The sequence below is a fragment of the Heteronotia binoei genome, chromosome 14, assembly GCF_032191835.1.
Source record: "Heteronotia binoei isolate CCM8104 ecotype False Entrance Well chromosome 14, APGP_CSIRO_Hbin_v1, whole genome shotgun sequence".
Taxonomy (NCBI): domain Eukaryota; kingdom Metazoa; phylum Chordata; class Lepidosauria; order Squamata; family Gekkonidae; genus Heteronotia; species Heteronotia binoei.
The window spans coordinates 38,316,169-38,331,281 of record NC_083236.1 but is presented as its reverse complement, the minus strand read 5'-3'; the positions used below and the strand labels follow the sequence as shown (position 1 = coordinate 38,331,281).

Genomic DNA, 15,113 nt, shown 5'->3' with positions numbered 1-15,113 from the left:
GGGAGAAAGCATAAAAGGGCCAAGCACAGACAGCCCCACCTACCTCACAGGGTGTCTGTTGTGGGGGAGGAAGGTAAAGAAGGATTGTAAGCAGCTGTGAGACTCTTTGAAAAGACTTCTACATACTTGATCAGGCCCAAGATAATTAGCAAAGAAAACTGCAGGAATCTCATAGTTATAGCCATTCCAAAATGACTTCTAGATTGTGACATGATTTATAAATAGAGGAAATACAATAATTTAATTGTTTGCAAGCTGCTGATGCATGTGCCCAGCCAGAGCCTCCTCTGTGCATTTTCATTAAATCTTTGCTTTCGATGTGCCTGACAAAAAGGAAATGAAGACACAATACAGTTTAATTCATTTTCAGTGCAATTCTGTTTCAATCTTCTATTGAAGTCAAAAGGTGTAATTCTGTTTAGGATGGCACTGTAAAAAAATTGTTACTAATGGCAGGCAGATGATTCTGCTGGGGGAACAGAACAGTCTGTGGGGTTAGCATTAGTGTTAATGTGAAGTCTTTAAAGCTTCATTTTAGTACTGCTTCCCAATTTTTTGTCATCTAAGCCAAACAAATCCAGAAAATTTCGCAGGTGTTCTTGTAGAACACAGAGCCCTGTGGTGCAGAGTGGTAAGCTGCAGTACTACAGTCCAAGCTCTGCTCATGACCTGAGTTCGATCCCGGCAGAAGCTGGGTTCAAGTAGCCCGCTCAAGATTGACTCAGCCTTCCATCCTTCTGAAGTCGGTCAAATGAGTACCCAGCTTGCTGGAGGTAAAGTGTAGATGACTGGGGAAGGCAATGGCAAACCACCCCATAAAAAGTCTGCCAAGAAAACGTCATGATGTGATGTCGCTCCATGGGTCTGTATTGATTCGGTGCTTGCACAGGGGAGTACCTTGTAGAACAAAGAATAATACCAGGACAATGCAACTGCCTGGTGGCCAAGACCAAGTTAATTCACGCCATAGCATTCCCCATTACTATGCATGCATGTAAAAGCTGGGAAGTGAAGAAAGTTGAAAAGAAGAAAGTAGATTCCTTTGAGATGTGGTGTTTGAGGAGAGTTTTACAGATAGCATGGACTGCCAAAAAGACAAACAAGTTGGTTCTGGTTCAAATCAAGCCTGAACTCTCCCTAGAAACTAAACTGAGGCCACTGCACTTTTGTTCACATTATGAGAAGACAAGAGGCACTGGAAAAAGACAATAATGCATGGGAAAGTTGAAGGCATCAGAAAAAGAGGAAGACCCAACATGAGGTGAATTGACTCAATAAAGGAAACCACAACTCTTTGCAAGACCTGAGCAAGGCTGTTTACCATAGGAGGCCTTGGAAGTCATTAATTCATAGGGCCGCCATAAGTCAGAAGTGACTTGATGGCACTTAATGCCAGGCTTTTTTTTTTTTTTTGTAGCAGGAACTCCTTTGCATATTAGGTCACACACTCCTGATGTAGCCAATCCTATAGGAGCTTACGAGGCTCTTAGTACAGGGCCTACTTTAAGCTCCAGGGTGTGTGGCTTAATGTGCAAAGCAGTTCCTGCTGCAAAAAAGCCCTGCTTAACACACACATTTCGAAGTGTTCAAAGTCTCATATTAGCTTTGCTTCCCCATTTTTTGCCACTATAGAATGACCTCCACATCTAGGCCAAACAAATTCAGAAATCTGGCAGGTGTTCTTGTAGAACAAAGAATTATACCAGGGCAATGTAAGTGAGGTAGGCATGAAGCTGTTCTACCTGAAACTAATTGTCACTATTGATTCATTGGGGTAATAAACCATCTCAGGTGTTGTTTCTTTAACCTGCTGATGCTGTGACACTAAACTGTGTGTGGCTTGAGGTTGAGATCCTCACTCCATTGCAATCTTCTTAACTGCATCAACTTTGCTGGAGTCTGGATCTTATCTGGCCTGGGGACATAATAATGCAATATATGAGGCTCATTCCCACTTTCAGATTTAAATTCTTGGAAAACATCTGTTTTTCTGCACCTTTTTGACTCATGTGGGAAATAATCACTGTACCGGCTCCACAATGGTTTCCTGCTGCAATAGGAATTAATAAAGCTATCAGGTTGGGGTACAGAGTTCAGAAAGTGTTCCGCCTATTGTGTTGTCCTGTTTTCTACCCAAGGAATCTGCAAGAGAGGTGGGGGATACTCAGTTAATCTTGCCATTCTCCCCTCTCTCTCCCCCTGCCACCGATAGGCCCTATAGAGTTTAGGTGGGGTATGGTGGTAGCAGTAGCCTGAATAGTCCTGATCAGCTCTATCTGGTTATTTTTTTCCCCTCTTTACACTCTGGCCTACTTTTGAGCTGACTTCTGTAAACTCTAGTTTATTAACTGTTCCACTGGTCTTATTGTGCAAAGTCTAAAGCTAGCATCACTTGGTGTCCGGTTAAATAAAATTGCATACCAAATCCACATTTTATCATCACAGACGGATAAGGCAGTTAGCCCCATACCTAGAGCGCAGTGACTTGGCAACAGTGATCCATGCGACGATCACTTCAAGAATTGACTACTGTAACGCCCTCTACTGCTACTTGAGGGCACTTTTCAACACCAACCTTCCTCGAGCCCCCTGGTGGTCCTGTTTATAGCCATTTCTGGTGAAACAATCAACTTCTTGGGCAACTTTTCAGGGGTTTGACTACCTATCTATGTAAATGTATGAAATGTTGTTAGCCGCCCTGAGCCGCCTAGGCGGGGAGGGCGGGATACAAATAAAATTTATTATTATTATATTATTATTATTATGTAATGACAAGGGATGTCCTTGACTCAAATTCGGAGGCTGCAACTGGTGCAAAATGCAACAGCCAGGCTGTTAATGGAGCTACCTGTACAGGTGTACATGCAGCTTGTGCTGAAAACATTGCACTGGTTGCCTGTGGTGTTCTGGATTCACTTCAAGGTGCTGGTCATAACCCTTAAAGCCCTATATGGCCTGGGACCTTCCTACCTTCGGGACCGCCTCTCCCCATATGTGCCCCAGAGAGCACTTAGTTTGGGGTCCCAAAACCTCCTTAAGATCCCTGGGCCAAAAGAGGTTCAACTGTCCATCACCAGAGCCAGAGTGTTTTCAGTAATAGCCCATGCTTTGTGGAATGCCCTCCCTGAAAACATCAGGGTCCTGTGGGACCTGCCATAGTTCTGCAGGGCCTGTAAAACCGAATTATTTAAACTCGCTTTTAGAGGCTGAAGGAAGGTAGCTATTACTCCACAGCACCGATAATCCCACCGAATCACCATAACTGAACTGTAAAGAACATTCAGAGTAATTAAAAACCCACATCTTGGTTTTATGATTGTAAATTGTACTGGTTGATTTTATTGTGTAATCTGTTTTTAATGTTTTATGTGGTTTAATTTGCTGCTGTTAGCCACCCTGAGCCCACGAGGGGAGAGCGGGATATAAATTTGATAAAATAAAAAATAAATAAATAAGTGAGCTGCTCACTCTTTGAGAGGGAAGATAATAACTTAGACTAGTTTCATGTTTTATTCATTATAACTTTGTGGTGTTTGCTCTTCCCACTCCCAGTTTTAGGTTCTAGAAATATGCTGTCAACAGTTCTCAATTGATATTATGCCTACCCTAGTCTTGTGTGTGGCTTCATCTTCTGCCTTCAGAAATCGATTACTCCTTCATTTGCCTGAGTAGTCAAATGTTGATATCCTGAAATGGGAAAAAGATGCACTATCCACAGTATCTTCTCCTGTCTTTAGAGCACTGAGGTAGTCACAATAATATTGCAATATTCCCTTGCCTACTACTTGCCTGGAATTGAGTGATGGTTATTATGGGTGAAAAGTAAATGGATGATTACTCCTCTAATGTAGTCTGTCTGAACCTGAAAATATGATTGCATAATGTTTTGCTTTCTGCATTTCCCTCCTAATCTTGTCTAATAGTTCTCAGTCAACACTGTTGTGGACTAATTCAGGTTCAGAAACTATTTTTTTAATTAGCTGGATGTGATTGTATTGAAGGCTGGGCTGGAGCTGGTGCTTTTGTTGTTGGTGTTCGCACAGTACTTGGTTATAGTTGCAAAAGTATTTAGTTAAGTAGGCATGGAAATATAAAAGAGAAGCCAGAGTCCCATAGAACTGCAAGGGCAGGATCTTGGTAGTATTTGTGCTGTATCCTGTTCTGCTTTGTATGATGAACTGCTAGCATATAGCTAGCTATTTTGGCCATTGTGGAAATACCCTGACCTGGACAGTTCAGGGTAGCCTGATCTTGCCACATCTCAGAAGCTAAGTATGGTTAGCCCTAGATGGTATGCAAATTGGAGACAACCAGTGCAGGTTTTCCACACAGATACAAGCAATGGCAAATGACCTCTGTTCATCTTTTGCCTTGAATATCCTATGGGGTCACCATAAGTCAGCTGCTACTTGAGGGCACTTTTCAACACAAACTCTCCTCGAGCCCCCTGGTGGTCCTGTTTATAGCCATTTCTGGTGAAACAATCAACTTCTTGGGCAACTTTTCAGGGGGTTGGTAGAAAGTCACCATATTGCTGTCTCTAAGGCAACTATGTTGTGATATCTCTCAACCTAGCCAGAAACTCGTTCCATTGGCTGGTTGGCAATTGGCATGTCTCTGATAGGATAGCACTCCATTTTTAAAGCAATGGTGGAGCAAAATGACTGTGCCTTTGAGAACAGCTCAGGTAGTGAAGTTTTTATTATTTTTTTAGGCCACTTGTAATGGTAAACGCATCCAGCACTAGGGATGGGATGAACAAGCTAATGAACTAAAGTTTGGGACCAATTGTGGCCAGACAATCTTCAGATCTGGCAATATTACACCCACTGCCATATGATTATTATTAACTACTTGTTCCCATTTTCTTACACAGAGCTTGCAAAATCCCACCCCTTTGCTTGGATTTATGATCCTGTGTTTTGTGAGCAGTCCTTTTAAGCTTGGAATGCCAGTGGCACTGGATCCTGCTGGGCACTTCACATGTTGTAAGTGATTGTGCTGGACTTGCAAAATCCACACATATGCACTCGGCTTGGATTTCTAGTGACTCTGCTTTGAGATCAGTCCTTTTAAGCTTGCAGTGTTCCAGTGGCTCTAGGTTCTGCTTGGCATTCTGTACACTGAACTGGTTGTTCTGGAATTTCAGTCCCCCTTGCTTAGATTGTGGTTCTGTACTTCATATCAGTCCTGTTGAGCTGGCATTGAGTTGGGTTCTGCTGGGCAGTCTTTGATTGCACTGGTACTGCTGGATACCAGTTCTGCTGGGCTTGCAAAAATGTCCCCCACCACATTCAGTTTCTACTGCAGAGATTCTCTGGTTTGACCCTAGTCCTGTTGGGTTTGGAGAACCACAGTGGCACTGGTTCTGCTGGGAGCACATTGTACTGTTTCTGCTGGGCTTGCAAAAATGTCCCGCACGTCAGTTTCTACTGCAGAGATTCTGCTCTGCTGGGATTCTATTGTTCTTGGTGTTTTGTTTTTTTGCTGTTTTTTTCTGCTTCCACTGAAACAATAGAGAATAGGGCACCTTCTTTGGGGCATTGTAACTCAGACCCTGTAAATCCAATCCTCACCAAATGTGGAGGACAGGTAGAGGAGAGTCAGCCCTGTGACATTGCTGTCTCTAGCACATGGGTGTTAGTGTGTGTGTTCTACTGCATTATGAACCTTACCAGTTTATGGCAGTTCATGGTCTGTGAACTCTGCATGCCGTGAACTGTCACAAATCACATTTTCCAGGTTCATCCCTATCCAGTATGCATCCTGAATACTTGCTGCTGAATCAAATATTTAGGGAGGGGGTACCATACAGCAAATACCTCTAAGGATGGATATGGAGAATGTATTACACTTAAAAAAAAAGAGAGAGAGTAACAAAGCTACAAATAGAATGCAGAGGTGAGTTTTAGACTTCTGTATGCTGTACAATAATTCCATGTATGGGGATGTTTTTAACTATTCAAAAGAGTTTTAACCCATCTAGTCCTGCATTCTCTTTCATACAATATCTATCCAGTTGCCCTAGAGAATCAACAGGCAGGGCACAGGGGCAAAGGCCTTTCCCTGATATTTAAAAATTTACTGCCTCTGGACGTGAAGATTCCCTTCAGCCATCTTTGAGTACAGATGGACCCCTCCTCTATGGATCTGTCTAATCTCTATTAGTGCCCATCACTTTGGCTTAAGTCCTAAAGGCACTTTCCTGTGAATGATTCCCATGGAATGACATAGGACTTACTGTTGCACAGACCTGTTTAGGATTCCTCCTGTTGCCTACTAGCAGTCAGTCGTGCAATTTACAGTGCAACACACAACAGAACTGCACCCATCTAAGATCTTTGAAGATAATGGTTTAGAAGCCTAAAATTCTGCTTAGGGTTTCACTGCCAATTACTTTATGGCCCTGTTCAGACGCACAGTATAATCAGATGTCGCTGCTGTTTCCTTCCGGATTTAAAGTGGCTGATCAGACAGCAACATCTGCCTCCCAGTATTAACTCATGGTAGCCCCCCCCCCCAATCGGATTATTTTGTTACCTGCTCCTTTGTGGTGTTTTTTGAGTTCTCCGGTTTCACCTCATAGTTTTCTCCGTATGGATAGTTCTGCTGCGATATTAACCAACTTCCGGATGTCTGAAGGCTGTCCCAGAGCAAAAGGAGCCTCAGACATCTGGTTTACGGTTGCCATTTTTTTTTTACTACTTAGTGATATGCGGATAACCACATAATGTTTTAACCTATGCGCATAATGTTCACATGCACATAATAGTGGAAGAAAAAAAGAACTGCATGGTGCTGTCATGTGAACGGCAGAAGACGGTTTCACCACAGAGCGATTCAAATTGCAGTATGGCAGTCTGATCGATAATATCAGGAACAAAGATATACGGAACAGAACCAGGTCAGTTTAACACGGGTCAGTTTACGGACTCAACACGCTGTGTGAACAGGGCCGTTGAGTAACATCTCTATCCTTTTGTCCATCCTGAGTCTATTACCCATCAGCCTCTCTGGGTGCCCCCAAGTACTAGCATTACAGAACAAGGAAAAAATCCCTATCTACTTTCTCTTCCATGTGCATAATTTTTCTAAACCTCTCTCATCCACCCACCCCAGCCATCATGGAATGAGTTCCATGCCTCATGGGAATTAGTGCAGTCCAGAAAAACTGTCATGTGGTTTCCACCTGAACATATGCAACAGCTTGTATTTTCCAAGGGAATTATCTTGTGCTATTCAGTATTGCTTGGATGATCACTCTCTTACTACAATCCACATCTGTTAAACACATTGATATTAGTTCTCTGCCATCTAATGGAAATGACGTAGCTAGTTAGAGGAGCATCCCTGATTATGGTTATGATGTGGCTATCTATGGCATTTTAATCCTATGGTGTTGGGAAATGATTAACGAGGCTTGCCTGCAGGGCACTTGTATCAGGAACTTTTTTCTCTGCTACATTAACCTTAAAGGACAAACACTGCACATCAGGAACATAAGGGCCTCAAGTGCTATTTTGGACTTCTGATTTGCAAAAAATAGCTTATAGAAGCCACCTCAAACACAAAGGAGAGAGATTGCATGCATCTGGTTTATGTACATATGCTTTTCCGTACGAATTGTTATGTGCAAAGGAAAGAGATGGGTGTTTGCCTGCTCCTCTTCCAATATGACAGAAACACCTGCTAGGCAGGTGTCCAAACTAAACCAGAAACTTTCTACAGTTAAGCTACAAATTCATAAAATAATGGGATACAAATCTCCGTATATGCTGGAACACAATGGAACATAATGATCTTACAGCGCTATTCTAAGAACAAAGTTTGAGTCTAGTGGCAGCTTTAAGACCAACAAAGTTTTATTCAACTTTGTTGGTCTTAAAAGTGCTACTAGACTCAAACTTTGTTCTACTGTTTCAGACCACCTAATACTATCTTAAGAACACTTTACTGAGAGTAAATCCCCACTGAACAGACCTGAACATTATCTTGCATGGAAAACTACTAGTAGCATGTGGCGGTAAATAAGGAAGAGCCCCAAAACAAAAAATTTAATATTGAATTGATTATTAATAAAAATTTATGAGGCAGGATAGACTTCTAGAGGTGTGTGTATAATTCTGAATTCTGTGTTACTGTTAAGTTGATATGTTTACTAACTGCAAAGTGCTTCTTGTATTTTTACTAATTGAAAAGTGCTTCTTGTATTGTATTTAGCAAGCGCTGAAATCAAATCTTCATGGGCTACCAGTACATTTCTGGCCACAATTCAAAGTGCTGGCTCTGCTCTTGAAAACCCTAGATACTTTTGGACCAGGATCTGAAGGAAGCAAACTGAAGCAGGTCTACTCAAAAGGAAGACCTGGGTTATTAAGTGAGGTTTACTTTCAGGATGCTTAGGAGTGCAGCCTAAAAGGCCTATCTCCACTCATAAGAACTTGCCTGTCTATTAAAATCTGCATATCAGGCCTTCTCTAGGTCTTGTTGCCTTCAGAGATAGGGGAATTGGAGATGGGAGCAGGATCCTTTTCTGTGGTGACACTCTAGTAGTGGAATGACCATCCACAGTGGTGAAATTTCATCACCCAACTAAGTCCCGTTTCTACTAAAGTTTTGAATTATTATCTTCTGACTGATAATTTTGATGTTTATCAAAATAGCATTGTTTATCTGCTACTTTAGTTGTCCTTTCATTCCAAGCCATTTTGTATGTAGAAAAGCAGCTCATACACCTTTTAAATAAATAAATCCAACTAGCTAGTACGCCGCCCATCAATCAATTGGTTCATAGCTCGCCTTTCTTCAAAGGCAGTAGCTAGGCCTCCCACATCTGGCCAAGGCAGGGAACGACCAGCTCCCAGCCCGTTTCATACCCACAATGAATTGAACTGGAGGGGGAAAAATGGTATCTGCATAGTAACTCTCTAGGAATTTCCCCTAGTCTCTGTGGTAAATGACCTGGAGGAAGGACTGACAATGACACACACACAGCTTAAAATGTTTTAACTGTAAATCATCTTTGTTTTCATTGTAAGCTGCCTTGAATGTCTATATTGCTGAAAAGTAGTCTATATAGTAAACAACAGAAAGGTGGATTTTTGTTTGCACCAATCTAAATACAAAATGCTTACTCCTCATGTGGACTGCCACCTACTGTTCCAATGCCATCAAAACTGGGCTATGTGAGTAGGCCATTTACACTCTGTATTGTTACCAGTGGCTGTCCCTGTGTTTGATAACTTTAAAGCATTTGGTAGGACTGCATTTGTGACCTTGAGAAATGTTTCTGTTGCCCACAGATAATGAAAAACATCTTCCACCAGTCTTTCAACGCCTACAAGATGGATATTGAGCCCAGAGTGAATGAACTGATGCTCCATCACATCCAGTGCAGCCACCGCATCTTTGAGATTATGCTCTCCCACAGACGGGTCACTGCTGCTTTCATTGAAGGAGAAAACACTGTTGTTATTGTGGAAGGAGAAGCAGCCAGGGTGTTGAATTTTGACACTGGTTAGAGCATTTTTTAAAAATCATCATTTTAGTCATACAAAAGGAAAGTGAACAGGGAAGGATGAAGGACATATCTGGGAAGATCTTCCATTGCAACACCTGCCCAGAGGAATAGCACGGAGGGGCACATTAAACTAAGAAAAAGCAGGGCTTTTTTGTAGTAGGAACTTCTTTGCATATTAGGCCACATACCTTTGATGTAGCCAATACTTTTGAAGTTTACAGTAGGCCATGCACTAAAAGCAGCATAAGCTCTTGGAGGATTGGCTATATCAGGAGTGTGTGGCCTAATATACAAAGGAGTTCCTGCTACAAAAAAAGCCCTGAGGAAAAGTATATTAGACAGCATCATGGAGGAAAGGCAAATGGAAGTATGCCACTTCCAACTCTATTATTCTATGATTGGTCCATTAGGGAGAGGGGAGGAGTATAAATGAAGTAAACAAAGCAAATTGCCTTGTCTGCAGAATGTTAATAATAGCTGACTGATATGGTCTCTTTTTGAAAGACTGTGGTCAAAGTGACATTCCCAAGTGCAGTAAGTGTGCTCAGTCTTTGTGTGTGGATTTTTTCATTTACAAATAAATATTTTCCTAGAGTCTTTCTGTAGTACTCAGCCCCCACCTTTTGTCCAGATAAGTATTGTTTCCTTTGAGCTAAGCACTTGACTATGAAGTTTGCTTTTAGAGGGTATGGCACCAATTATGGACATTCATTTATTACTTGAATTTGCAGGCTGCCCAATTCTGGGCAATTTGATTTCTACCAGCCAACTCTTTATTTCAGACTCTTTTCTTGAAATCCCAAGGCAGTTTCCTGGAAGCGAGCTCTATTGAATAACATGAAACTTATTTTCATATAGCCCTATTTAGGATGGTTTCCTTTGTCGCACAAATTGTGCTCTTTCAAATTATGTGAATCTCAGTCAGAAGGGCCAGAAGTGGTGCCAGGGGTATGTGTTGGTGGTCTCAAGGATCCCAGATCAGCTGTGGGTGGAACAGGTGAGTGGCTGGAGTGGAGTGGTGGCCACTCAAACCAGCCTTGAGGGAGGTTCCACCTTTGACTGGGTGTCCTACCAACGAAGGGGGGCAGTGAGCCACAGCTAAGGTGAATTATTCTCCAGTGTGGGAAAAGGTAGGAAGGAAGCGGTAATTTTCAATAGGAAGTAGTAATAGGAAGTAGGACTTTTTTTGCTTAGCAGGAACTCATTTGCATGTTAGGCTACACCCCCTGATGCCAAGCCAGCTGGAACTATGTTCCTGTGCATTCCTGCTGGGAAAAAAGCCCTGGGAAGTAGGAAAACACTGCATCCAGAAAGAGTTCAAACGGCACCTCTAACCCCTGGTACAACCTTCCCCCCATTGGACTAGATGACCATTGAGATCCTTTCCAACTCTATTATTCTATGATTAGCCTACTGCCCAAGTAGGTGATTAGGAAATGTGGATTACACAGCCCTGATTTGGATGACCCAGGTTAGCCTGATCTCATTAAATCTCAGAAGCTAAGCAGGTTCAGCCCTGGTTAATACATGGATGAGAGACCACCAAAGAAGTCCAGGTTGGTTACGCACAGACAAGCCAAGGCAAACCACCTGTTTGTCTCTTGCCTTGAAAACCCTATAGGGTCACCAGAAGTTGGCTGTGACTTGATGGCACTTTCCACTAGTTACAGAGCTATACACACCATTTATCTTCATTTAGTTAATTGCATGGATATAAAACATAGGAACTGTTTCAGCAAATTTAGCTGGGTTCTTTAATTTAGGTGTCTTTGCTCAGAGCATTATTTGGTTAATGGATTCTTGGGTTTTGCATTCTTGTATCTTCTTGTTTTTATAATAAGAGCCCTGACCTGGATAGCCCAGGCTAGCCCAATCTCACCAGATTGTGGAAGCTAAGCAAGGGTGGCCCTGGCTGGTATTTGGATGGGAGACCTCCCCAGGAAGTCCAAGGTTGTGACACAGAGGCAGGCAATGGCAAATCATCTCTGAATCTGAATGTCCCTGACCTTGAAAACCCTATGGGGATTGCCATAAGTCAATTATGACTTAATGACCGTTTTTTCTTTAAAAAATCTTGTTGTTGCACTATATTAGCCATCTTGAGTCTAAAGAAATATTTGTAGTCCACCTTTCTGACTGAGACTCAAGGCAAACATGGCGAAAAACAATGTGATCCAATAGCATGAGAGATAAGGTTATATATATATTTCAAAACCCTGAAAATACTGGTTACACCTGCATGACTTGCCACATGAATAATACTTCTGAAGAAAGAAAGCTTGCTAACTTTTGTTTTGAGATAAACAGTAGATGTGGGTGTTGCAGAATGGATTTTAAAAGAGGCATCACTTTGTTCCCTTCAAGAGGCACGGGAACGCATTGTCTAAGATGACAGTTGCATTCTGCAGTATTTAAGTGCTTAATTTTTTAACAAATGCTTCTCAATGTATTGGCCATACTCCTTAACTCTATAATTTCTTGTAATTCATTTATCAATTCAATTAATCAATAAATCACACTTTAATCAGTTCTGCCCCAGATTCTCATAGTTCAGCTCTTAAGATGTCTGAAAATAGTAACATTTAATTTCTGCCTGGTTGGGAGTCATGTAGCATTTTCCCCAGGCTTTACAACACTGGAATATGTACTGTGATTGCCTCTCCATCTAGTAAAAAAACAGTTAAAAGTGTAGCCATTTTATTTCACAAACACATTGAAGTTTTGTTTATAAAAGTAACAATCTCTTTCCCTTCAAACCCACTGTCTGACAGGCTGCGGAGTGAACCTTGGATTGAGAGGCTTGGAATCTATGGAAGAATTAATCTATAAGGTGGCCACTGCAGTGGATCAGAATGATTTATTCGAGGCACTGGCAGCTAAAATCCGACACTCAAAACAAGTGGCAGAAGATTTCAAGCAGAATGGATTGTTTGCTACCATGTTTGAGTAATCATTTTTGAAACATGCACACACAGATCCTGGAGAACTGAGGGTTCTGTCCCTTATTTGATTCCCTGCTCCTCCATCTGCATCTGCTGAAGTGACTTTGAGTCAGTCACAAGTTCTCGCAGAGCTGCTTCTCTCAAGAGCAGTTTCTGTCAGAGCTCTCTCAGCTCTGTCTACCTGAGAGGATGTCTCTTGTGAAGAGGGGAAGGAAAAGGAGGCTGTAAACTGCTCTGAGACTCCTTCCAGTACTGAAGGGTGGGATATAAATCCAATCTCTTTTCCTCTTATCACACAGGAAAAAAACCTGGAAAATAGTTTTATGCTTTCAGGGAAACCCTTTCCAGACCCCTAAGTAACAATAACTAAAATGTATGTGGGGTCAGGGTTGAGCTTCAACTCACAGAAGCAAACCTACGTTTTCAAACCAAGACATCTCCCCATTGTGCCTAAAGAGAGGCAAGTGCTTTGAAGTGCCAAGCTGGTATGCAGGAATTAGCAAGTGACAGAATTTCCATGAACCCCTTGGAGATTCCAGCTAATCCAAACAGGAGGCGAATGGCTATCAGAGTCAGTGCAGATGACCGTGTATGCGTGTATAGAGCTGACAAGTTGTAGCCAGCTTAAAATGACCTCGTAGGATTTTCAAGCACAAGAGACTAATACAAGCATAGTCTAAAGCTGTGGCCCCCAGCCTTTTTGGCACCAGGAACCAGTTTCATGAAAGACAATTTTTCCACAGACCAGTGTGGGGGTTAGTGATGGGGGTTTAGCTGCCCCAATATGCACCCCTGCCCTCCATGGGGGGGGGGCGGTCTTTAAATGGGGGCAAGACTGGAGCAGGCAGCAGAAGGCCAATCTGCCTCCCCAACCATTTAAAGACCCCCTCCAATCAGCTGATTGGTGGGGGTCTATAAATAATAATAATAATAAATTTTATTTCTATCCCGCCCTCCCTGCCTAGACGGCTCAGGGCGGCTAACAACATTTAAAACAATTAACATAGATAGATAAAACTTTAAATTTAACAATTAAAATTTTTAAACATAAAAACCAGTCAATTAAATTAAATACATAATTCAAATTGCATTAAATGTATCTGGCAGCAATAAAATTATGTTGGCGCTGGTTCTGCCAGTTTAAATGGTTTCATAATCGTATTATGGATGGCGGCTCTTTATTCCAAGCAACTCAGCAGTTGATATCAGTGTAGGCTTGTCTGAAAAGGGCGGTCTTGCAGGCCCTGTGGAACTGGGAGGTAGGCTAAGGTTGCAGCAGCACTGCCCCTTTCACCGGCCCAGAACTCAGGTGGATGAAAGAGACGGAGTAGCCTCACTCCAGGTGGGCAGAAGGGGAGCCAGGGCTGCTTTGCCTCCTTTCAAGACTGACTCCCTGCCTCGGGGCTAGGTTGCACTGCCTCTTTCAGCCACCTGGATCCCAGGCAGGCGAAAGGGGCAGCAGGGCTGCTCTGCCTCGCTTTGCAGTCCGGTTGCTAGCAGGCCACAGACTGGTACTGGTATGTGGCCCAGTGGTTGGGGACCCCTGGTCTAAAAGGATGACTGTTACACAATACCTTGCACTTTTCCTTTGACTCTTCTACAAACCTAAAGCAGTACATAGCGTGTTTTGTGTGTCTGGATGTGCTGTCAAGTCACTGTTGACTTATAGTGATCCTGTATGGTTTTCAAAGCAAGGAACTTTCAGAGATGGTTCACTATTGCCTGCATTTGGTCTCCCATCCAAATACCAGCCAGGGCTAACCCTGCTTAGCTTCCAAGATCTGGCAGAATTGGACTAGGTTGGGCTATCCAGTCAGGGCTACTAGGCAGGAGGGAAGGATTCAGTTTCTTAGTGCCTAAAGAATTTGACTTGGGTTGGAAGCCCATTGCTATATTAGGTTGGATCCAATCAATTTTTCTGATGATGTAAAAGGAAGGTGTGAGGGTGGCCCTTTTGACAGCTGCAAATGGCCGTTCTGGGGATTATGTAATCTGTACAGACAAAAACCTTACAGGATGGGTGCAGGGCCAAGAAGACGATTTGGGTGAGACTGACTTTAAACACTGGCTGGGACCAACCTTCTGGTCTAATCATGACATTTCAGAAATAAAATAGATTCCACCCCCCCCCCCCTCATGACTTTAGATATGGGCTGGGAAGAGAGAACTTGTGTTGCTGTGTTGTACTGAAACTGCCAAATGATGCTTGCCCCCTTCTCCTCCCCTTTCTGCTAACATGATAAACAGTGCAATCCTAACTGGTCTTCCCTCTAAGCTGAATTAGTGTGAGCTAACTCACTGTTTATTAGCCTCCGGCTCACACATTTTTGTCTTAGTTCAGGAAGGATGGCCCCAGAGTGAAGTAATTCATGCAGTAGCCAAATCACTCGCACAGAACTTTAATACCAGCAGCTCACAAAGTTGAATTTTTGCTCACAAGACTACACAGCTTAGAGGAAACATTGATCCTAACCAGAGTTAGGTCATTCTAAGTATAGTGAAGTTCAGAGGCTTAGAAGGCTGTAACTGGTTATTAATCTAATTAGAACCATTTAATGCTACTTCTCCAGGAAACTCAAGTACATCAACGTCTTCATTAATGATGAGCTCTCTTTGTTTAAACATAGAAACTTTATTCTTGCAAGAACTAC

The 15,113-nt window shown here is 42.5% G+C and overlaps 1 protein-coding gene across 1 annotated transcript in view; it reads left to right on the top strand.

Annotated features, from left to right (window-relative positions):
* Positions 1 to 12,470, top strand: part of LOC132582291 (uncharacterized) — a 31,677-nt gene extending 19,207 nt beyond the window's left edge. The window contains exons 4-5 of the mRNA XM_060253829.1: positions 9,303 to 9,516; positions 12,292 to 12,470. Coding sequence (XP_060109812.1) covers positions 9,303 to 9,516; positions 12,292 to 12,470 — 393 coding nt within the window. The remainder of the gene's footprint in view (positions 1 to 9,302; positions 9,517 to 12,291) is intronic.
* Positions 12,471 to 15,113: the final 2,643 nt, after the last annotated feature.